Here is a 24,414-nt window from a genome sequence, read left to right on the forward strand (position 1 = left end):
CGGTATTAAAGGCCGGACGCTTCCGGTGGGGAGGATCTGTGGCGGGGCTTGCTGGGATCATGGCGGAGAATCACTGCGAGGTGCTGCCGCCGGCCCCGGGCGGCCTCGGGGCGGGGCTGGGGGCTGGCCTGTGCCGCCGCTGCAGCGCGGGGCTCGGCGCCCTGGCCCAACGCCCCGGCGGGGTGTCCAAGTGGGTCCGGCTCAACGTCGGCGGCACCTACTTCCTCACCACCCGGCAGACGCTGTGCCGGGACCCGAAATCCTTCCTGTACCGTCTGTGCCAGGCCGACCCCGACCTGGACTCGGACAAGGTGAGGGCCGCCCGACTCCCCGTCCCGGACCGGGGAGGCCGCGGCTGGTTGCCCGGGCGCCCACCGCCCTTGAGGACGCGCGGCCGGCCCGCCTCGGCTCGCTCTCGCCCCCTCCGCCCCCCGGCGGAGCTTTCCCACGCCCCGGACCTTGCTGGGGATCCACTTTCTTTTCCCCCGTGGGAGCGCCTCGTCTGTGTCCCCGTGTACTTCGTGGCCCTGGAATCGGAGAGCCCTGGCCGCCTCCTCATCTTCTCGAATTCCAGACGTTTGCCTTCACGTTGGCGTGGGGGGGGGGGGTGACACGGGTGACCTGCCTTTCCCAGTGACTTGCATTTAGAGAGTTGGCGCTCCGTCGTTTACAGCCCCAACACGCGCCCACTCAGCACTCGCAGAAGGGGCCGTCCGTGGAGTAATTTCTCAAAGCGAAGGTTGAGCGGGCCGAGGGGGTGGCAAGGAGGGACCAGGTAGGGATGTTTTTACCCGCTGCGTCCCCACCGGCCTCCCGAAAGGGGAGCTTGTGTTTCATTAAGGGCTCCTCCGGTGGTGCCGATCATAATGGAAACTGGATTATTCCCTTTGTGAGACCCGTGTGGCTGAGAAGAGCGGCTCAGGATCTGTACCAGCTGAGACTCGGAGAAGGCTCAGTCGTAAGAGTAGTTGTCACCTATATTTATCCCAGGCGGTTCACAACCTTCTAACTTTCCTGGGTCTTCTCAGTGGAGCGTACATAATTACACTTGGCTTTGTGCCTCGTCCGCTCAACGCTTGCCAGGCACAAGTCTTCCCAGAGAGATGCAGCTCCCTCTTCAAGTTTGGGAAGGCTGACGGAGCCCATCCTCCGGGTGGCGTGACCTTAGGATCCAGAAACGAGAGCTCCTGAGCTACCACAAGACCACTTGTCCTTGGCAGAAATCAGGGTTTGAGATGCCAGCGCTCCAGTCGTCCCCCTGCCCGCGCCGCCGCCCCCAGCTGCTTCCACCGCTTTGACCCAGCTCTCTGCTGGTGGAGAACTGACCTCCCAGAAAATGGCAGACCTCTCCAGGACAGAAATAGGCTTTTGTTTGCTGTGATTTTCCTTTCATGGTGAGGGTGTACGTTTTTCTGTTGGTTGGTTGGTATTAAAACCCTGGGCCACAGCGGTCATTCACTGGGATTTCTACTCAAGAGTTCCTGTTTTGTAGATCGAATCTGATTTTTAAAAATTTCTCTTGTCCGTTGCATTTTTTTTTCTTTTTTGAGGCACAGTCTCTCTGTTCACTAAAACAATTAATTCAGAGCCAATGAACGATAGCCCTCGCAGTTAAGTCCATTCGTGCCTCCATTTTACTGTCTCAAAACAACTTTAAAAAAAAAAAAAAAACCATGCTTACTGTAATAACAGCCCTTTGGGGGACGTAATTAACCCACCGGAACGCATCTGGTGCGGTTGCTTCTTGTCACCGTGGGGCGCTTCCCCGCATTTGATCTCCAGGTTTTAAGAGTGAAATTTAGAATACGAAGGAAACGCAGCAGATACAGTTTCTGTCTCACAGGATAGTTGTTAGTGAATAAGCGTGAGTTTTTGTCGAGCGTAATGGGGGTTTGCCAGAAAGAGTAATGCTGATTCACATCGGTCAGGGCCGGAGAGTGAGTTCTTTCCTTCAGATGAGCTGCAACGTGTAAGATACTGGGTCTTCTCAGTGCCGTTTCCCCCTCTGCCTTTCTAATGAAAGAATGTCTCAGGGATTCACTCCTGGATAATGAGACCCTGCGTGAGAGGAAGCGGAGGCTGAGGGCGCAGGGGAAGGGGTGTTTGGAGGGGTGGGACAGCCAGTGATTTATGACATGATGGAAGAGAAACAGGATGTTGATTCACTTGTAAAAACCTCGAAGCCCTCACTTCATAGTTAAAATGGATGAAAGCATACCTGACAGATGTCCCTAGGGCTGGACGTCAGCACAGACCTGGTGGAAGGTTCCTGCTGGGCACCTGGAGAGTGTTTATTGAGCTCCTGGGCTCCAGCAAGCTGGTGCTTGGATAGGGGTTGAGTGGGGAGATTGGGGGGGGGTGTTGTCCCATGGAAGGGGAGACCAGGAACCTTTTGGGAGCCTGATGGGTTGAAGTTCATTGGGAAAGTGCCTGGAGCTTGCTCTTAAACACTCCGGGAGCCTGTGGGAGAGGTGGAGTGATGGAGTGTTTTCTGAAGGCCACGAACAGGTTGTTAGGGAGGAGGTGGGGAGCAGGACTGCAGGCGGTCCCCCTCCTCCTAAGTCCGTGTTCCCTCTCTCGGGACTAAGCCTGAGACCAGCTCTGGTCTGCAAACCCTTACCCTCCTGTCTCAGTGCTGACTCCAGCCCACGGCTGCCGTGCGGCTCTCTGTAGACCGGTCAAGTATGAATTCTCACTTCCTCAGTGGGGCTGCGTCTGGGGTGTTCATTTCAGCCTCTGCCCCCCTGCTGTCTGGGTGATCTTCTCCCAGGTTCTCGTAAGGGGCGGGCGGGGTGTGACACTCCTTCCTGGAAGTGCTTGGTGAATGCTTGATGTGTGATTCATTGGGGTTAAGTCTCTTTGGATTCCATGGTACCTGGCCCATCGGGCACTGCTGAAAACAGGGTAGCGTTTGTTGAGAGCTGAATCAGCCCCTGTTTCGGTGTGGAGATGCTCTAGGAGTTGAAAGGGAAACAGGAAATACTGCTGCTTGGTGGTTGGAAACCACTCAGATTACTTAAGTAGGATTTGAGGTGGGTTCGGTGCTGCCCGAGCCAGGCCTGGAGAAAACCTGAGCTTTTGTCCTTGCAGATGCTGTGGCGCAGATGGGTCTTTGAGGGGTGGGGCCATCACAGGGCCTCTGGTGACCTGTCACTTGCAGCTCTTTGCCTGTGCTCACTCTGGGTGCGCTTGGTGTTGGCAAGAGTGCTGGGATTGGAGAGAGAGTGGAAGGGAGTTTACAGGCACGGCCAAGCGATGAGGGATGTGGGTGGAAGTACAAACTTCTAAGTTGCTTGGCAAGAGAAGTGGGGATTCCTTAGACTGGAAAGAGCAGATTACGCTCCAGGGAACCAAATCAGAGACGAAAGGCTAACTTCTCGAATTCCGAAGGGCATCCCGGGCACCCGTGAGAGCCGTGTTGTCCCGTCTGAGGCCCAGAGTGGGTGACCCGAGACTCTGGTGCATTTCATTTCACGCTGTGGTCAAGGATGTGGCTCTGAGAATGTTCTTAACCCTGGCCACGTGCCGCGGTTGGCCTAGGACCCAGGCCGAGGGAGGGGCCCCCCGCCTTCGCCCTGTGCGGCAGGTGCTCGCTGGCAGAGCCCACGGTATGTCTCCACAGGGCACCTGAGTGGACAGCCCCGGACCCGAAGCAGCCTGTGAGTCCAGTCCAGGCCAGACCGTCCTAGGAAGGGACTTGCGTTAAGTGAGAAGAGCTTGCTCTAGGGCATCAGACACAGGCCCTGGGCCTGCAGCTGTCCCCGCCGTCGGCTGTCTGAGGGCAGCCCAGGTGGAAAGGGTCGTCTCTGCACTTCCTCTTTCTGCCCCGCACGGCGACTAGGCTTGGTTTGGAGCTGTGCTCAGAGCCACATCCTCAACCACAGGACCCTGTGGCCCACCGGGCTGATGCTGCTAATCGGTTTCATCCCAGCTCGCTGACAGGGTGTCCGTGGCTGCTGTCACCCACGGCTGCGCGCTCACAGCTCCCTTCCAGGGCCACTGCAGGTCAGCAGTCCGTGAAGTCCTGTAAGCGAGCTGGCTCCGCACCGAGGGAGGTTTGCACGTGGTCGGGGGCTCCCCCCAGACTGCAGAGCTCCAGAAACATCCTGGCCGGCGCCGGTGTGCTGTCGGTACTGGGGACGGAGCGTCTTCTCTGTGGCAGAGCGAGACTGGGGACTTGGGCCTGACTTGGACCTTTACCAAAACTTAACCCGCTGTGCAACCCTGGGGTACGGAGGAGCTGTGAGCGTTGAGGAAGACGGTGCGGGCCACACCACCTCACACTGCTCCCTGTTTTGTTCTTAGAGAGGGCGCTTTCCTCTCTGCTTCGGAATTTGTCCTTGCTGCGGTTTCTGTCACGTGCGTAGCCTCTGAATTACCGCACGGCCTGGTCTGCGCTGCCAGCCTCGAAAGGCGCTGTGTGCGAGCCCGGCCCTCCTGTCCTCCGGCCCTCCGTGCTGGCCTCTTCGCACTCCGCCCAGAGCTCCTGGCCGAGCTAAGGAAAGGCCCGAGGACGGCTTCCCAGCTCTGGAGCCTGGGCCGTCGGGGAGGGACACAGCTTCCTGGGCAGCCAGCGAGTTTTCTTGCAAGAAACGAGGTCTTCGAGCCTGGCGAACGTGACTCCAGGGTTCCGGTCCCATCCGCCCGCGTGTTCAGAATGGGCTTGAGGCGTCCGCGTGTGGGTGTGCACGAGTGTCTCTTCCCATCGTCCGCATTCCAGTGGCTTCTAGTTTCCTCAGCAGTTGGGCTTCTGGGATCTTGGCCTGGTTTTGCCAGTCAGGCTTGGGTGGCCCCAGTTGTGGAGGTGGTGAGCTGGGTCAGCTCCAGCAGAGAGGCTGAGGGGGGTTTTTGGAAACAGGTCAGGGAGAGGCAGGCCGCAGGGGCACTGGCCAAGCCCCAGCACTGTGCAGTGGGCAAGGAGTGGGGAGGTGCGGCGAGGTAGCAGAGGAGCCATGGGCCCGCCCTTCGGCCCCAGCAAGAAGGAAGGGTGAACTCCGCACCAGATCTGCCCGTGGGGCTGGGTGTGGGAAGAGAGCAGAGGCCACCTTGGAGCCCGCAGGGAGGTGGCTGCGGGGACAGCTGGTGGGGCGGGCTTGAGGGCTTCCCAGGAGCAATGGGCTAGGCGTGAGGTGCTGGCAGCGTGGCACCTGGGGCCCCGGGGGCTCTGGGCTTGAGGAGGCCTCCCCTCCAAGGTGGCCGAGGGGCGTTGCAGCTGGGGACCCTGGGTCAGTCACTGTGTGGTGCTTCTGCTCCAAGTGATTGTGGTGTCGTTCCCCCCCCCCCCGTTTCTGTCGCTCGCTGGCTTTCTCGTGCCAGCAGGTTTATGTTAAACATGCACACGCACCCCAGAGTCAGTGATGTGACATGTGTAGAGGACTTCGGTGCAGGTGTTCTGAGGCTAGACCTTCTCGGGAGGGGAGCACCTGCGAAGGCCTGGCAGACACTCGGTCCCTGGCTTTGTGACATGAATGTTCACAGCAGCTGTGACTGACGGCTGGCTCTCGGGCTGGCCAGTCCACTGAGCACCTTGCCCAGGACTGTCCCTTGGCCCCAGGGTGACCCAGCCCCTATGTATGCACAGGTGACCTGGCATCTGCTGTCAGTGCCCCCAGTCCTGCCACACTGAGTGGGTCACTCTGAACCACCCCCACGGGTTCCTGGGGTCCCGGGGGACCTGCCGTGGCTGAGTCTGAGACGACACACTTGCTGCAGGAGGAGCCTGGGCCTTGCGGGGGTCCTTTCATACAGGCCCCCGTGTTTGCTTCTGGGCGAGCCTCATCTGAGTCGGATATGCCGTTCTAAATTGGGACACCCTGGGGGTCAGGGCCCTGGGAGCTGGGAGCCGTTGGAGGTCTGAGGGCGCTGTTGCCAGGGCCGGCACTGAGGTTGGGAACGACCCGAAGCCCGGACACACGCACCCCTCCTCGGCCCCGGGTGGGCAAGGGAGTGGGAGTGTGCCTGATCTCAGCACACATGGGCGTCTCGGGGGCCTCGCGCAGGGAACGCGCAGTCAGAGCCCGCTGACACTCCCTGCGGCGGCCCGGGGGCCTGCCCTGGTGGATCCCGGGGCCACAGCTCTCCCCCGTCTCCGGGTCTCTGCCTCTCCTTTGTAATTGGTGACATCCCAGGCGTCTCCTGGACGGAGGGTTTGACAGACTGTAGAAAATGAAACGGAGGAGAGGGTGGAAGTTGAAGGTTTCTTGTGCAAATTTGGAACAGTCCCTCGAAACGGATCATTTTAGGGTACAAGCTGAGTATTTCTAATTAGGTTGATCGCAGATGTCGGTGCACAGAGAATTCTGTGCGTTTACATTTAGATTTTCACAGGGAGATGTGACGGAATTTTTCTCCCATTTAGCTCAGGACACTCAGCCCTCCTCATTTCCAGGCTCCAGTGGCTGGGCTTTATCCCGCAACAAGGTGGTGGCAGAGTCCTGCTTCCCGGCGTGTTTGTGGAGGCCCTGGAGGTGGTGGAACGGGGCCAAGTGCAGACGCTCCACAGAGAGCGTGCTCCCAGAGCTCTTATCCATTTAGAATCTTGGGGAGAGTTCGGCATCCCTGACTCTCACTCCTCATCACTGTTTGCAGGACCGGCTGGCCCCGAGGGATGAGCAGCCCCCGCCTTACCCATGGCGCTTTGCTGGGCAGTGCGTGCGATCCTGCCCCCTGCCCCTCATGGCCAGGTTTTACTTCTGGGTACAGAGTGAGTGGAGAGACCCTGGGTCTTGGGGGCTGCCTCCCGAGGGGCGCAGCTGTGTTTCTGCCCCTTGCAGAACGTTGTTTCCTAACCAGCGGTGCGGGCCGAGGATGCTGGGTAGGCCCAGAAAGGAAAGAACGGGCCAGGGTGGGGAGGGGACAGGAGTTTCAAGTCAGGATTGTCCTCTCTGCCTGCCTCCATCCTTGTCGGGGCCGCAGTTAGGTGTCTCTTGCGAGAGCATGTGATGTGGGCTTGGCCCTACCTTTGCTCACTGGCTCCTCTTGGAGAAATGACTGTGCACACGGGGCTCGTGGCCAGGGCGCGACCTCTGGCCTGGCCGCCTCCCTGCCTGGCGCCAGTGGCCCAGCAGCCCAAGCTTAGGGGTCCAGGCTTCGGACTTGCCGTGCAAACCAGCAGCTTGGCCTTGGAGTGGGTCCCCCTAGGAGAGGGATCCAGGTGACCCGGACATCCTCGGGCTGCCCTGCTCCCAACGTGCGGACTGACAGTCTGTGGGGAGTTGGCCCTCATTACGTATCTCTAAGCCAGGGCCAGCTTCCCCGGTTTCAAGTCTTTAAGGTGCATGTGTATTTTTAAAGCTAGCACTTCACAAGTAGGTCAGACGCTAATTCAGTGAGAAGTGGGGAAGGTCAACAGAGGGAAACGATTTGTCAAGGAAAGAGGCTTAATTCAGGCTCTTTTACAAAAAAACACACAAAGCTTGCCACTCTACAAATGGAGCGCACACTTGCATGCATCGAGGACAGGACGGCAAGAGGACACGAGGGACTCACAAGTCTTGCCTCCAGCCAGCGTTTGTGTCCTGCTCCCATTCCCTGCTGCCCGTCGCCGGTGTGAGCAGACCGGGGTCCCCGCGGCGCGTGCGGACACGGTGGAGCTGACTGCGTGCGGCCCTTGCTGCCCACCCCCACACCCGTCGCCAGTGTAGGTGGCACCGAGATGCTGTTCTCCGGGCTTTTGCAGAAGTGAGCCCAAGATTTATATTCTGAATTGGGGTTTTTTGTTTGTTTCTTCTTTCTGTGTTGTGTGTTTTTCCTTATTTCTGCTGTGGGCGGGAGGCCCCCAGGGCTGCACGCCCAGCTCAGCCAGGGAGGGGCGGTGTCAGCGAGCCGGGCCGCAGCATCCTGGGAGCCCGTCTGCAGCCCACCCTTGCCGCGCTCAGCAGCTCGAGAGCCTGCTGCCTCTGCGCATCTCGATGAGAGTCTGTGAGCCTCTGGGCAGCAGCCCGAGATAAAGCCCAGTGGGGTTTTGGGGTCTTGGCGTTGGGCCCCCTGCACTTGCTGTGGAGGCTGAACCCACCCACCCCCACCCCCGACAAGCGCAGGTCGGAGTACAGGGAGTATGACAAGCGCAGGTCCGAGTACAGGGAGTACGGCGTCCTGACGCTGCCGCCTGGCCCCGCCTAACCTCCGACTCCATCAGAGCCAAACAAAGCCCCAGGAAGGAACCGGTCTGAGAGCCTTGGCGGGCCTCCATGGAAGAAACCACCGTTGAGTTTCTGTAAGTGCTGCTCCTCGGTGGCAGGGCTGGGCAGGCTGGCTTGTCACCAGTAGGGGGTGGCACGCCCCAGGTGTCAGATGACTCGGGGCACAGCCTGCCACACAAGGCCATTCAGCGAACCCGCCGTTCTGGGTCCACGACTGTGGGGCCCCCCGGGCAGCCTCTGGATGTGGGCTCCGCGTGTCCCTCCACGGCTGGCAGTGTTGGTGGTCTAGTGGTTAGTGGGACTGCCTTCCCTCCAGGGCTGGCGCAGTGGTGCCAACGTGAAGACAGTCGCTGGGCTGAGTGCACATTGCCTCAGAGCTTGGGCCTGCTGTGATGGTCCTCTTGGGCCCCTAGTCTGGGTCCGCTGGGGCCTGGGCCCAGTGTGACAAGGAGGTTCCCCAGGTGCCCTGAGGGCAGATACGAGCCCTGTCCCTCTCTGATCTTGTCCTTCTGCCAGCTGTCTGTCGAGGTTGTGGAGAGCCGTCGGGTCATCCCTGAGCTTGGTGACGCACAGATGTCTTGCACTGGGCTCTTTTCACACCTGAGCCGGGGTTGGGGACAAGCCCCCGACTTCATGGCCACTTTTTGCAGTAGGGAGACTGGTAGAGCATCCTTCCTCCAGAAGCTGGTCCGCGGGTTCCTTGGTCTTGCCCTGAGAATGGTAGGGGTCCAGAGAGATGGGAGGCAGGGGTCCATGGCAGGGTGGAGGGGGTCGAGCACGAGGATGAACTCGGGAGGTCTGTACGTGGTTGGGACAGCGCCTTGGGGAACAGAAGCCCACGGGAGCAGGCCGTGGCCTGTCCTGCCAGGAGGTTGGGCTGAGTGCCTGGGTCCTGCCCCCTGAGCATCAAGGGTCCAGGTCCCGGCACGCCCGCATCCAGAGCCCGAATTGACTTGATGTAAGAAGAGCAGGTCTGCAGTGGGGAAGGGGTGGCGTCAGGAAGCCTCGCACCGCCAGGCTCTGGCACATGGGGGTGAAAAGTAGGGCCCTCGTGTGGCCTACTGCTTGACGGTCAGGATGCTTCCCACTGCCCAGGGTCTGCGGCCAGTGTCCGTAGGCACAGACACCCAAGAGCTCCAGGTGTTCCTGCCACCAAGCTCGCCCCGTAAGAGGTGCTGACACACTGTCCTCTGCGCGTCACACTCTCTCGACTGGTCCCGCTCCTGCCGAGGGTCCCCCAGAGCCCACCACACTGACCGCTCCATTGACTCATAGAGTCACCCTGTTGTCTTGGAGGCCTCCCTGGGGCCACAGGGAGGGGAGGTGGGCTCACAGGAGGTGCAGGACCCACCGTGGGCACTGGCGGACACGCAGCTGCTGTGTGGTCTGTCTTTGCAGGGCTGCCCCATGGGAAGGCAGCCTGGGCCAGGCCGCGCCCAGTAGACCCACGGCAGGTGTGCAGTGTCCTTGCTCGTTTGGGAGGCCTTGGGACCACCTTGCCGTGGAAGACAGGCCTCTCTGCACGGTTCTGTGTGCCTCTCTGATCCCCTCCCCCGATGAGAAGTCCCTGCCACAGGTGCCCAGAGGGAGAGTGTGTGTTGGGTCCTTCGTGCTGGGCAGCGTTGAGCCACACGGAGGCCGAACTGTGCCTTGAGCCACTGTCACCGTGCTACCGAGGACATAAAGGGAGGTGAACTTGGCCTAGATGTGAGCTGGTGACACACGAGGGTGCGAGGCTGCCAGCTGCCAGAGGTGTGCACAGCTGCCTCCCGAAGTGCCGTGGCAGTCTGGTTGTGGGGTAAGGGACACACAGGACCCGCGTGCCTCTGCGGCCATCTCCGTGCGGCCTGGCCTGGAGTCACTTGGGGGACCCTTGCCTTACCCTCCGGGACTCAGGGTACTCTCTTCCTCATAGGATGAAACGGGTGCCTATTTAATCGACAGAGACCCCACCTACTTTGGGCCCGTGCTGAACTACCTGAGACACGGGAAACTGGTCGTCAACAAAGACCTCGCAGAGGAAGGTGAGTTGGGGCCAGGCGCCCAGTGGACAAGCTGACTGGTCACTTGACACAGACCCCTCGGAGCCCAAGCAACAGGGGTATGAGGAGCAGGCCCGACATACCTTCCCCTGCGGAAATCCCAGGTGCCCACGTCCCCTCCCTGGCTCCCGGCTGCCTCTCTCCCGTGCCCCACAGGGCAGTGGGCACTGGTCTCCGGGAGGAGGTGTCTGGCCGTGGGCTCTGGGCTGCGTCAGGAGCCTGGCGACCGATGCCGCTGGGGCTAGCGCTCCCTCTCACGGCGACTTTGGCTCGCACGGCGTTGGATGCGGCTGCTGGGTAAGCCCCAGGCACGCTCCTTCCAGGGCCCTCTGCAGCCTCGCCTCTGAGTGCTGTCTGTGCCGCCGCAGTCTGGCGCTGGGCACAGCGAGTGGGGAGCCTCACGCGTCCGCGGCCCTGAGCGGTCCAGGCACTTCCGCTCCGCTTGGGCTCTGGCTCCTGCTGGACTGCGGTCCTGTGGCCACCGCGGGACTGAACTGGGCTCACTCCTTGCATACTTGCTGCCTCCTGGTCGGTTTCCTTCCTGGGCCTCCAGCCCGGAGCCTGCGCCTTTTGGCCCTCTGCGTACACGTGCACTCACGTTGTGTGGCACCTTTTGTCCTGTTGGTGCATCTGTGTGGTCCAAGCCGGAACTTCACAGCCTGTTCCCGGGGCGGCTTGCTCAGAGGCAGGCGCTTGCCGCAGACAGGCCCCCACCCCCGGCCTCGTCCCCGGCCTCCTTGCCAGCTTCAAACAGCGTGTTCAGAAGGGCCCACGCGGCCGCCGCGGCCACCGGCCTGCCGCTGGGAGTGCAGCGTGTGGAGCACCCCAGCACTCACCCACAGGTGTCGGGGACAGCGGCAGGCTGGTGCCAGGCCTGCGTTCCCTGACTTACACAGCCACACGCCGTCCTGAGAAGGACAGCAGAGGTGCGGCCGCCCACCGCCAGCCTCCTCCTCTGACTCTGCTGCCTGGGGACCTGGGTAGAACGCGCCTGAGTGGAGTCCACAGCCCCAAGCTGCCGGCGCTGCCACTGTGGGGACACCACGCAGAGCAAGGCCTGGATAGGGCCGGCCAGCATGGCCCTTCCAGAATGTGCAGGAGGGGTCCTGGGCCCGGAGCGTCCCTCAGAGGGTGCAGCACAAGCAGCAGTCTTGGGGAAGAGAGGCAGCCCTAAACTGGCATGAGTCCTAGAGCCAGGAGCAGCCCTCTCAACCAGCCTGTCTTCCAGTTGAATGGGGAAACCGAGGCACCAAGTGACAGACCTGCGTGAGGCCATCTGCCACTTCTGGGCCTCATGCGAGGGCAGTAGATGACCCGCGGGCGACGGAGGGAAAGTCTCTGAGTTCCATCCAGGGATGCCCAGGGCGGAGCTCAGAGTAGATGTGTGTGCGACAGTGTGCCCAGTAGGCCACCTGGAGTGGCACATGCCAGGGGTGTGTTCAGGAAATGGGCCTCTGCCCTTGATCCCAGGGTGCCCCGCTGAGAGCCAACAGCGTCTGCATGGCGTCCGTTCGGAAAAGCTGAGGAGCTGCTGGGGGCCGGGCCGGGCTCAGGCCGTGGTCCACAGAGGGACAGGGGCAGGATGTTTATTCTTGGATCTGGAAGTTACTTTTTTCTATTCTAGGAGTACTGGAGGAAGCGGAGTTTTACAACATCACCTCACTAATAAAACTTGTAAAGGACAAAATTAGAGAACGAGACAGCAAAACATCACAGGTAAGACCCGTGGCTGTGGCTTCTGAGGCCTGCCACGGAGGCCAGCTCCCTGCCTCTCTTCGCGCTGACCAGGGGCAGCCTCTGCAGGAGGCCCTAGTGCTGGCCCTGTCCCACTGGGTTTCCTCGGGCATCGTCCTAATGCCCGACAGCCTGCTCGCTAGCCGTCTCCCGTGGCACTGCCAGCTGGCGCCGTGGCCTGCACGCTGGGCATGTTCACACATTCCTGCCCAGCCAGCCCTGTGGGAGCCCCAGTCCAGGGGGACAAGGCAGTGCCATGGGGGCAATTCCAGGGAGGCTTCCAGGGTGGAGCAGGTGTGGACATACCAGGGAGCTTACTGGAGCAGGGTGCAGCAAGTGCAAAGGGCCTGCGGCTGGCAGTGCGCTCAGGGGTAGACAGTGGAGGTGGGGGTCCTGCAGGTCAGTGTAGGTTCCAGGAAGTCTTGGCTTTTCCTGGGAGAGGAGGGAGCAGTCAGCATTCTGTGTGCCCGCCTACAGGGCAGATCGCCTCGGGGAGCCCATGTGCACTTGGCCAGTCAGCAGAGCTGGAGCCAGTCTGTCATCTTCTGCAGAGGAGGTGCTGACGGGGCTGAGGCGTCCGTCTTTGCTAACACGCCAGTGCCACAGTAGCTGGCAGAGCACCAAGCCGTCTCCCGCTGAGCAGCACCTCCGGGGGGATGCCACGCAGTGGACGTGCCCTCAGGGCTGCCTTGGGTATCCGGAGTCTGCACCCACCTGACGCCCTTTGGCCACCCTGTCCCATCGTGGGCTGTCCCGCTGGGTGTCCAGTGGGCCCCGAACTAGAGCTGTCAGCCTTTGCGAGAGGCTCACTGACTGCCTGGCCACTCAGAATGGCTGGTCCCAGGCCACAGTGCTCCCAGCTCTCCCTCCTCCGGGTGCCCCTCAGGCACCAGGACAGTGGGGAGGGGCCCACGGAGGGGGCAGGAGACCGACCATGGGCTCCCTGGTCATTTTTGGCCATTTGCTGCCACTTTCCCCTCTGTCCAGCCGTCCTGCTTAATAAATGGGCTGACCCACGCGTGCAGCACTGAGGCCTGTCTGCCTCAGAGTCCCTCTCTGCCTGGTGGGGGTAGAAGAGCCCCTCCACAGGGCCTTGTCATTCTTGTTGTGAATGAGCACACTGGGGCTGTGCGACAGCCAGAGCCCTCTCGCTGTGACCACTGTGGCATGAGCCACTGCCTTGACGTCCCAGCACGCGCATGCCTTGTGTTAACAACTGCCACCTCCCACAGCAGGAGCAGCTCCGCGAGGGCAGGTGGGCACGTCCCCGGGGTGCTGTGAGCACCAGGCAGTGTGCCTGGCATGCAGCTCAGGGGAGGGCGGTGGGTGGGTGCCCGCCGCACTGGGGGACACACCAGCTTTTGGGAAGCTGCCTCACCTGAGGGAGGGCCCGGTCTGAGGCCACGCGTGGCTCCGCAGGCCTCCCCACCGGCCCTCCCGGCTGCCCCCGCTCATAGCCGCGTCCTTGCGTGCTCACGTCTAGCTCGGGGTGCCGTTGGGGTTTCAGGATCGTGACTCCCTGAACTTCGTGATTTAGAAGTAGAAGGATGTTTGACGGTGGATGAGGAGGAGAACAGCAGCTGTTCAGCCTGTTTTGCTTTGCCGGATGCGTTTGGGCTCGCTCTGCGCACCGCGACCTGAGCCCGAGTGGCGCAAGCCTGTCCCAGGTCCCCCACGGGGCTGTCCCTAGTATGGGCCCGGGGACCGGGCTGCCGGGCTGGGTGCGTGCAGCCCGTCTCAGCCGCGGCTTTTGCTCTCGCAGGTGCCGGTGAAGCATGTGTACCGCGTGCTGCAGTGTCAGGAGGAGGAGCTCACGCAGATGGTGTCCACTATGTCCGACGGCTGGAAGTTCGAGCAGGTGAAGCCCGGGGCCCAGTCATGAGGTGTCGGGGGCCTGCGGCGGCCTGTCACTGTCCTCCGGCACCTCGCAGACGGTGGCCTGTGCCTTGTCCTGACTGGATTGGTCACAGGTTCGGTGGGGTGGGTGGAGTTGTTCCTCGGGGCCCCCCGTGGAAGTCCCCATCCCCGCTTCCCTACACCCTTGTCTTTTAGTTCTCCGTCTTCCTTGAGCCTGTGCTTTGCAGGGACTGTTCTCTTCGCTCCCATCTGGCCTCTCCGTGCGCATGGGATTGACAGCCTGAGTGCGTCCCGGCCTGACCCCACCTTCCCATCCCCTCACATCCCCTCCCATGCTGGCTGAGCAGATGGCGGCTTGGGCTCCTTTGTGCTACGGTTGGCACAGATGCCCTTCCCAGCGGGGCTGCTCTGTAGCCCCCAGTCCTTCTCCGGCCCTCGGCTCTGGTGCAGCTGTGCCCTCCACTCGGCCGGCCTGACGCGGGGGTGCACTAGTGCTCCTTCCCTTTGTGGAGCCCGGCCTCCCCACCTGTGCAGCTGCGGCCCACGGGGTGGCCTGGGAGCATGTCCGGGATGCTCACTCATTCGCGCGCACCTTTTCCACAAAGTGCCCACTGTTCCTGTCCCTCGGGCAGGGTGGGACTGAGGCTTGGACCTGTGACCCGGCCCGGCCCCCCAGCCCCAGGTCTCAGCTGCCCGGCTTGCCAGGCCCCTCAGGCCTCAGAGCTTTCTGCTTCTGTCCAGTGCAGGTTCCAGCTGCGGCAAGTGGTCCCATGGGAGAGAGGGTGGGAAATGACAGGCTCATCCCAGGCTCCCTTCTGATTAGGCCACACCTTTTCTTTGGGTCCTTTGAAACAGTGGGTCATGTGGTCGAGCATGCTTGGAGTCCCCTTAAAATGTCACAAGACAGCTGCAGGGTTTGCGTTCTCCCTCCCATCCGGGGGGCCTAACAGGGTAGCAGCGTAAACAGCTGGGCCCTGCGGCCACCAGGGCTGCTCTCTGTGTCCTCTCACGGTGTTGCCTGCGTGCTGGGGATCCAGGGAGCGTCTGACCTCGTTACACTCGTGCCAGAGACCGTGCAGAGACAGAGGTCCCCTCCCATACCCCTGGTGTCCTCCCTTGCCGTGCGGCCCAGAGAAGGCAAACCGGTCAGGCCATTGACCTGGCCGCCATCACTGGGAGCAAAGCCCTTCTAGCTCTCTCGCTGAGGAGGAGAATCTCCTGCCCCCTGCGTGGGCCTCTCCCTTCCTCTCTGTGCTCAGCGTGAGGGCTTTGTCCTTAGCTCCCCCGAACAGGTCCCAGACTCCTCTCGCATGCCAGGTTCCTCTCTTGTCCCTAAGTCGTTGTCGCTGGAAGATGGGCTCCTCCCAGTTCTCGCCCTCGAGACTCCAGAACCAGTCCCGTTTGACGAGGCGTGCTCTCCTTCCCAGAAGCAGGAGCCGGGCCTGCTGTAGGACAGTGGGGTCAGAGCCCTCACAGGTGTTGGTGTCAAGCCCGGGGTCAGCCCGTGGTGAGCGCAGGCGAGAACAAAGTTCCGAGGTTGCTTTGGCCGCCCCGGGGTCTGCAGGGGACAGGGCACGTCTGTCCAGAGAGGCAGGGAGACACCTCTCCGGGGCACACCCTCCAGCGGCCGGCCCGCCGTGCTCTCCCGTCTCTGGCCAGACCGGCTGCGCGGCCGGCGCGCTCTGCTTGCTCCGCCTTGCCCTCCGTCCGCCCCCACGCTGTTCTTATCCTTCCCGTGCTGCGCCTTGAGGTCCCCCAGCCCCTGGCCTTCTCCAGCGTGTGCAGTCAAAGAGCGAGGGCCCTTCAAGGCACTCGTCAGCTCAGGGATCCTGCCCTGGAAAGCCTCTCTGTGGTGTGAGGCTGCCTCTGGCCTCATTTTGCTTCCAGAAGCACATGAGTCTGTGCTGGCTCTGGGGCGGGCTAGAGCAGACCGGCCGGCTGTGTGTGTCCCTGTCATACGCCACCAACACCAGCTCAGCCTGAGGTCCTGACCGTGTCCATCTCTGAGATTCAGGCTCCTCGGGCCTGGCGCCTGCACCCCATCCCCTCCTGCCCCAGAGTGTGTGCCCTTTCTGGTTACTAGCCCTGCTGGGAGAAGGTCAGCTCAGGCTTCCCCTGGGAGCTCGTTTTCAGCCTGTGCCAAAGGCCTCAACTTCACCACCTGCTCTGAGCCAGCTGCCCCTGCCCCCTCCCACCTCCCAGCACCGGGGCCCTCCTCTCTCATGGGCCCCACAGAAAGTCTGGGAGAGCTGAATGGCCCAGCCGCGATGGCCTGTCCCGTGCGTGGTGTCCTCGTGGGGTGGCGTGTGTGCGTGTCTGTGCCGTGTACGGCTGTGTGGGGATTTCATTAGAAATTAGAAACCTCTTGGCCACAAGCTACTCTGGCTGTCCCCAGCGTGGGCTCCTGGGCTGGCGTGTCCCTGCCAGCGGGAGGGCCAGGCTCGTGCTGCGCTGGCCCCATGGTGCTGCCCTTCTCTCCTCCCAGCTGGTCAGCATTGGCTCTTCCTACAACTACGGGAGCGAAGACCAGGCCGAGTTCCTGTGTGTGGTCTCCAAGGAGCTGCACAGCTCCCCGTACGGCACGACCAGCGAGCCCAGCGAGAAAGCCAAGGTGGGTGACCGCGGGCACCTCCGGCGCTGACCCTCCGGCTCCCGTCTGTGGGGGGCTTGTTCGCCTCGTGCTCTCCTTCCTGAGAGTTCTTGCCCGACGCATCCACAGAGTCCCCCAGGGATGACACAGGGGTCCGGCGGGCCGCCATGGTGGAGCACCACAGGTGGCGGAGCGAGAGGTCTTGGAGCAGGGGCTCCCCTTGAGGCAAGCCCTTGTGGCGTCTGCAGCCCACGCCCTCTGCCCACACCTCTTTGGACAGGCAGAGTTGCTTCTGGAAGTCTGTGTTTCGATGCCAGTTTGGATGGATTTCCTGGGGCTTGGGACATCTGGGCTGGAGAGTGGGGTCTCCCAAGTGGTCCCTGTCTTAGCCACATCCGATCACGTCTTGGGGGTTGTGTTTGATTTGGACAGGGAGCAGCAGGTCATGCAGAGGCTCTGATTTCCAGGCTCCTCAGTGGTGGCTCGGCCCGGGCTGTCCCTGTGGGAACTGGCTCCCTGGTGGGCGCAGGCACCTCCGTCTCCCAAGGAGGGCAGGGGCTCCCGGGGTCCACGCAGGGTGGCCCCACCGGGTTTCACGTTAGCTTCACGGCATGGAGCAGCAGTGGGTGTCGCCCCTAGGGTCACGGACTCCAGATGCTTCTGCCCTGGGCTGGCTCTATCCGGCAGGACTCCTGGGCCTTGGAGGCTGGTGGTGGCCTGTCAGCCCTGAAGCCAGTTCTGAGGGGAGCCAGCCCAGAGGATTATAACCAGTGACATTAAATTGGGGGCTCCTGATGCTTCCTGATTCTCAGCTCCCTCCCTCCGCCCCAGGTGGCCCCTGGTTGGTGCTACTGGCCCAGAACTGCCTTGTGACCCTTTCAGGGCCTTCCTTGGAGGTGTGGCCTTAGGAGCAAACAGCACGGTTCCCGTGCATGTTAGCCTTCCCATGGTGGCCGTCCTCACGGGGCTCATGGCGGCATGAAGCAGTCCCGTGTCTTCACAACGGGGCAACTGTCTGGCACAGCGTGTCCAGACCACTCCCCTGCTGCCTGGGACAGGACTGGGGGGGCAGTGCTCGGCCCAGGGACGTGCTTCCTGTTGAATCTGGGGTGGAAAGTGACCCCCGCCCCGGGGGCCCCAAGTGTCGTGAGGAGCCACATCTTTCCGAGCAGTTGCAGAATTACGGTGTGGGATGTTCACCTGTGGAAGCTCTGGTCTCTGAACTTGAAGTCTTTGTCGCTGTGCTTGAGCGGGACGGCCGCCTGCGCTCCTGTCCGTCCAGGCGCTCTGCGGCTGCACCTCTGCTTTGAGGGAGCTCCAGGTGTGACCCCAGATCCTTTGCTTTTGAAAACGTGCCCTGCTTTTCTCTCCAAAAATACCTGGGTCTGAAGCATGGCTGTCACTGTGGCTCCTAAACGGGGACAGTGGCAGGAGCTCCCCAGGAGGCAGAACGTGGTTGGCGCCTCCAGAACGCTGCGCCAGGCGGGCCCAGTGACCTGGGGATACCAGACGCAGCCTGGTTGTACAGTGCCGCGCCTTCGGGGGGCGCCAGGGGCCAGCCTCCCGGCGCCGGGCGGGATCGGATGGGCTGCTTAGTGAGGGCAGTGGTGCACGAGGGTGGCCCACCTCCACCAGATCAGGGGCCTCCCAAACCCATCTGCCGATCCGAGCTGAGCTGGGGGGCTTGCAGGACTCACTGAGGGGACCCTGGGACAGAGAGGGAGGGCGTGGGGCTGAGGCCTGGAGCCACGAGCCCTGTGTCAGCGTAGGGCTCCTCTGCCGAGTTGGGACAGGTGGGAGACACAGGACATTGCCCACTGGGGGTGTCCCTGCCTCCCCATGCAGGGACTTAACTGTTCGGTGATACGGACAAGATCGGTAGAGAACTGATAAGTGACTGAGCGTCCACTTTCCTGAGCGCCGCTTCCAGCCCCCTGGCCCGCTGAGCCCACCCTGTCATGTTCCTAAACCGTCTGTGTGGCCTGGAGGTCACGGCCATTCCAGGGCCAGTAGCAAAGGCCTCACCGCAGAATGGGCAAGATTCACTTCCTCACTAAAAAGAGGGCAGGAAGGTCTGGATCCCTGGGAGCGCCAGACCTGGAGGCAGAGGGGCGTCTCCGGCCAGGGTTTCCCTCCATGGCACGTCTGGGCGCGTGGGTTCGGGGCCCAGGACCCCCGCACGAGACTGGCCCGTCTCTGCTTCACCACCCAGCACGGTGGGGGGGGGGGTGTCCTGGCCTCTGTGCGTGGGCTTCCCCAGCCGCCGCGCCGTCCCAGCCCGCGCTCACGCTGCCCTCTCTTCTTCTCCCTTGCGGCATGCTGCGTGCCGGGCCAGAGTGACGACGAGGACGCGGGTCACGATGGGGATGACTCAGATTAAGTGTAAATGTCATGGTGAGCTCTGTCACCCTTTAGTGACCACTCACTTTAGTCTCCTTGACCCCAGCCTTTCCTCCGCTGTGCTTTCTGATTCCTGTAGTGGACAGAGAACCTTCCGCGCTAGATGCTGACTGTAGACGTGCAGTGGAGCCAGCCTGTCTGGGGTGGGGGCTGCCGGCCTGTTTCCTCTAGGGTCTCCGCGCGGGTGGCATCAGGACCTCAGCTGGGGGGCCTGAGAACCCTGTGCATCGGGCCCTACAATGCCCTTGTCACCATGGGTGTCTGTGGGCAGGGACACGGCCTGGCCCTCCTGTTGCTCTGCCGTGGGCTCAGAGCCCCAGAGCCAGGGCTGCGCCTCTGCCCCAAGCCTCAGGAGAGGGATGCCGATAGATGGGGGTCTGTGAGGACCTTCTGTCCATCTGCCCTGTGGGGGGTCTCCGCAAACGCCCCTCCGCCCCAGCCGCTCCTCACCCCGCCGCCGCTCCCCGCTACACGAGTCCGGAGCCCGACTTCTCCCTGCGGGCCGGGGCTGCCTGCTCTGTGCCCTCAGCTTGCACACAGGGAGGCGAGGCCCAGAGAGGGCAGGTTGCAGCTGGGCGAGCCACGTGCTGTCCACGGGGTCCCCCTGCTCCCTCTAGGCCCCCCACCCCCTGGTCGTGCGCCAAGCCACGCCGATTGGGGGCCCTCAGCTTGCACCCTCGGAGCCGCTCGGGCGAGGTGTGTGGCCAGCCAGTCCCCGGAAGGTTGACCGCCAGCCGTGAGAGGTCTGGATTGGGACCACAGACGGAGAGCAGCATTTACGTGTTCGGTCACTTTCTGGTGACCGCGTACACATACAGCGTGTTCAGTCTTGCCTCTTGATCCACCAGCCCTCACGCACTTGTCACCCGGCTCCCTGAGACAGTTTGCCGAGCCCTGGCCTGGACGAGCACGGTCCAGGAGATACACAGCCCGAGTCCACCTGTCTCTTCAGACTCTCTGGTAGCCACGTTGAGAAAGTCAAGAGCAACGTGGAGTTAAGCTAATCCTATCAATTGAGTACGTGCAGAACCTCAGATCACGGAGGTGTCTGACCGTCCTCACTCAGTCAGTCCCCGCAAGCAGACGCATGCTCCGCGTCTGCAACCCACCTCTGTTGAGTGGCCACGCTGACCTGGCCGGCTGGCTGCTGAGCACGCCTCACGGCCTGTGACAGGAGGCTGGCTGGGCAGCGTGGGTCCCACGGTGGCCCTGACTCTGCATGGTGAAGCAGTGTTCCCCTGCCCTGGCCTATCCGAGGGGTTGCTGCCTGGGGGATGCTGTGGGTCCCTGTGGGTGGTGGCCCAGGTAAGATCCTGTCCCGGGCAGAAGGGCTGTGACTGTCACAGGTCTAGAACTGCTTTTCAGTCCTCATCAGGAGATAGTTTTTGGGGCTGACTCCAATGGGGCAGCCCCTCTGGCATGGCCACCTTGCTCCGGGCCACGTTCTGGGGGCACAGGGCTTCATCCTCTCTCCTGCGGACTTAGACACTCCGTGTTCTCTGCTGGGCCCCCCATGGAGTGAGAGACAGCTCTGCTTCAAGGGCACCCACAGATCCCAGCTTGCCCGGCAAACAGTGAAGATGGTGGGGCTGAGCCCAGCCCTGTAGGAGTAGCAGAGACCTGTGTGTGACAGTCCCAGGTCCCGTCCCCAGATCTATCTCATCCCTCTGACAGGGGCCTCCTGGGCTGTCCCAGCCAGCTGGCAAATCCTACTAGATGTAAGGCCCTGTCATGGTACAGGCCGAGGAGGGACGTTCAGTCCAGGGCGCTGCTCTGCCATCACAGCAGAAGGGGCATCCTACAGGGGGCAGAGTGGGGTCCCAGGAGGTGGGCGCAGAGGGCAGGAGAGCATGCAGCCATGCCAGCCGGGCGTTCCGGAGCCCTCCGAGACGTGGCAGGTGCGGGCCCGGGGGCCAAAAGCGGTATGTAAAGCACCAGAGCAGAGGCCAAGTGGCTCTCAATAACTTGGGCCTTCTTGAGTGGTTCCAAACGAGCCCTCGGTGACTGTGAGTGACCGGTGTCCTGCTCCTGTGGCCTTGCTGCTCTGGGCATCCCCCTGACTGCCCAGCCTGGGAGCAGGTGGCCAGGAGCTGCTTTTTGGCCAGAGGGTCCATGTGGGCCTGGACCTGGCGTGAGCAGGCTGGCCCCTCCCAGGGCCCAGCCCCACGTTGTGCCCAGGTCTGGGACTCAGAAACAGTGTCCCCAGAGCTGTATGTGGCTCAGCTCTGGAATCCAAGCAGAAGATGCCCCCAGGAGGCTCCTGTCCATGGCTGATGGCACGGGCCACCATACAGCACTGGCCGTGGCTGCACTGGGCCAGGCTGGGACTCGGGCATGTCTCATGGTTCTGTACTGCGTGTCTTCATTGAAACAGCGAGAGAGGTGCCGGCTCTGTAGGTGTCCACCCGTGCTCAGGGCTGAGGGAGGCTGGGGGCCCTCTCTCTCGCTAAGGAGTGAGAAAAACAGGGACAGGCATGGTGGCCAAGAGGCAGGGGACTCTGCAGGGGTGCAGTGAGGAGAGGCTGGCGGCCTTGAGGCAGCAAGGCCTGCCAGGCAGTGGCAGCGTTTGGGCTGAACTGGTGGGTGTGGAGGTGATGGGGCGGTTCCTGGGGGCCCAGGCTTAGGGGTCGTGTGACTGGGGCAGGGCTGAGGGGACACCCAGGGGACTTGGTTTGTGATGGGGCCAGGAAGGAGAGGAGGTTGGGGTGGGGCCCGCTGATACATACCCCCAGGCCCCTGGCGGTGCAGCTGTGTCTACAGCTCAGGACCTGGCCAGGCTGGAGGCTCAGGAGTTGGTGCCTGGCAGCCAGGCTCTGGCACCTGCAAGAGAGCAGCGGCAGCCATCAGGGGGTGCTCCCAGGGACCTCTGGGCACTCAGTAAGGAGGCAAGTCCCAGCTGCCTCTCCCCAACATGTCTCAGGCCTCTCCAAGGTGGTGTAGAGGCGCCTGGTGGGGGACAGGCCGGCTGCTGAGGTGGGAGGCTGGGGCGTGTGTGTCTGCCATGGGTTGGGATGGAGATCTGGAGGGGCCCCCCAGCCGAGGGTCTCTCAGCCTGTTCTTGGCCCCTGAGCTCCCTGCAGGTGGACTTGGGGTCTTGGGCCCTGCTCCCAGAGCAGTGCTTTGCTTCAGGGCCCTGTGGCTCCCAGCTGGCAGCCGGCTGCAGCCCCGTCCAGCACCCAGGACCTCACTGTCTATGTTTGGCATTTTCAGATTTTGCAAGAACGGGGTTCAAGGATGTGAGAAGCACAGTGTTGACAGCTGAAGAAGCATTTTATCTTGTCCCAAGTTGCAACGATCTGCCACATGGAGGAAGCTTGGCCGTGAGAAGAAACCTGTGTTTGACAATTTCTCTATAGAGATCTGGGTGTGGATCCTTTTTTGCCTCTGAGGTGGGCGGTGAGAGACGGGACCCGCTGAGGCCGGGCGTCCCCACTTGGAGCAGGCCTGCTAGCCAGGTGGGTGTCCCTACAGGGGCCCCTGTGCCGCATTCCCTGGGCTGCCTGGGCCTGAGGCAGGATGCTTCCAGCCAACCCTGTAATCACCGAAGGTCATTTAAAGGACAGCGCTCTTGGTGCTAACATGAACAGTCTGACGGAGCCTGGGCCTTATTGGCAGGACGTGGCTGCAGCGCCGTGGCCCCAGGCTCCAGGTGCCCGCTGATCACCCACTCACGCACCAGGCCCTGGTCCTCGGGTCACGGAGTCCGCACACCCTCCCTGGAGGAATGGTTGGCGATTTCTCGCAGCTGCGGCGTGTGGCTCCTGAGAGAGGGAGCCTCTGCGTGTTCACTACTTCCCGGGCCTCGCCCCTGAGGCCTGGCCTCCTTCAGAGCCCGGCTCCCCCGGCCTGACCCCACCTGGAACAGTCAAGGCTTCTCCACTTGTGTTTTCCAGGCAAGAGAACTTTGCATCCCTTCTTCCCCAGTGTGGATGGACTACCCAGAGTGCTTAGTCCTTAGAAACGCCTACAAACGCGGCTGCGTTCAGACGGATGGGTTACGTCATTGAGAGGGGGTAGCAGTTCGGTGCGGCCCGGCCGCGGGCCTGTGGGGAGCTGCTGCTCATCAGTGCCTTTGTCTCGCCTGGGATGGAGGTCGGGGTGGGGGCCTGTCCGCCTGGCTTCCGGAGCCGAGACTCCAGGTCACGCTGAAACCCGAATGTTTACAGTGCGTCACCAGTCTCTCCCTCTACCCGGCTCGCTCGTTTTCTTCGTCTAACTATGCAGTTCTCTCTGGGGTTTGGGGTGTTTGAGATGCGGCCTGTACAGGCTCTGCCCGCGGGACACGACGCCAGAGGGACCAGAACCCCTGTAAACCGCGCCGCCCACTTGCTCTGAGGACAGGCCTTCCCTAGCTGTCGGGGGACTGTCAGAGCCGGGGGGGGGCTGGCTCGGGGGTGCTCAGTCTCCAGTGCTTCCGGAGGCTTCTTCCCTGCGCCTTCCTCTTCGCCAACAACCTGATGAACCAGGTTCTCTGGCGCCCAGGACTTACCTCCTCCTCTCTGTAAGGTCTCTCATACATTGTTCAATGTTTGGCTTCAGATTCATTGCAGCCTTTCTGGAGGGCGCCCTGAGGCCCCGGCGACCCGTCCTCCCGGTGCGCCTGGGGCGGGGGCAGCCCCTCGTTGGCCTTGGGGTGTACCTGTGGGCGCTGCTGGCCACGTAGCGTCGTTTGATTCATGACCTTGACATAATAGATAGGCTTGTGGTTTTTTAATTTAAAGATATTAAGACTTTAATTCACTAAAATTTATTCTAAGGGGATATTTATACTTTTATACTTTTTTAGGTATCCGTATTTTATCAGCTTACAGTTTAATGCCTAAGTTTCCCCTGGAAATAGCAAATAAAATTGTGTATTTATGAATGACAATAACTGTTAGTGTCTCAAAATGCACAGAGAAGGGGCTGCTGCGCAAGCGCTAAAAGGCTCGCAAGGGCCAGTCTCCCACCTTCGCCGGCCTACGCCCTGCTGGCATCCTGCCCCATCCCCAGGGGACAAAGATCCAAAGAGCATCTTCAAGTGATGTCGCCCTGCTCACCCTGCCCAGAAGCGCCACCTGCGTGGGTCCTGGGGCGCCTCCCCCCACCCCACAACTGCTCGGGCTCCCCCTGCTGGCTGTTGTTGGGAACCTCTGAGCCGTGCCCCCTATGCTTGGGGGAAATTCCTGTCCCGGTGTTCCCTGGAGAGCTCCGCCCTCCCTGAGGTTGCACAGACCCCCAGCCTTATCTGAGCGTCCATCCTGCTTGCAGGTGTGCTGCTGGCCTGGCCAGGGCTCCCAGGGTCCTGGTGGTTTGTCCTGTGGGCCCAGGCTGGGGAGCGGGACCTGCTTGCCTGGGGTGGGGGGTTGGCGTTCAGCACGCAGCCGGGGACACGCAGGGAAGCACTCCAAATCCTGCTTCAGAGAGTGCTTTCTGCACAGGCTGACTCGGCATCTCCCAGCTCTGATGCCAGCAGCAAATCTGAACGTGTCCAAGGAGAGGACTGGAGGGGAGCCAGCTGCCCAGCCCAGGTCCCGACACTGAGGGCCCTTACTCTGGGTGTGCCAGGCAGGGAGGGAGCCCTGCCTCTTGAACCTTGTCCTCCGGCCCACCTGCTGGGGGAAGCTGTGGGGAGGGCAGGGGCACAGCTCTCTGGGCAGCCAGCCCTGTA

General features: G+C 62.0%; 1 protein-coding gene across 1 annotated transcript; it reads left to right on the top strand.

Annotated features, from left to right (window-relative positions):
- Positions 1–21: 21 nt before the first annotated feature.
- KCTD5 (potassium channel tetramerization domain containing 5) lies at positions 22–23,634 on the top strand. The gene is made up of 6 exons (XM_047713840.1): positions 22–311; positions 10,057–10,165; positions 11,808–11,899; positions 13,680–13,775; positions 16,260–16,385; positions 21,975–23,634. The coding sequence occupies exons 1-6, from the start codon at positions 60–62 to the stop codon at positions 22,002–22,004; spliced, it is 705 nt and encodes a 234-aa protein (XP_047569796.1). The 5' UTR covers positions 22–59; the 3' UTR covers positions 22,005–23,634.
- Positions 23,635–24,414: the final 780 nt, after the last annotated feature.

The sequence above is a fragment of the Lutra lutra genome, chromosome 18 (genome assembly GCF_902655055.1).
Source record: "Lutra lutra chromosome 18, mLutLut1.2, whole genome shotgun sequence".
NCBI lineage: Eukaryota > Metazoa > Chordata > Mammalia > Carnivora > Mustelidae > Lutra > Lutra lutra.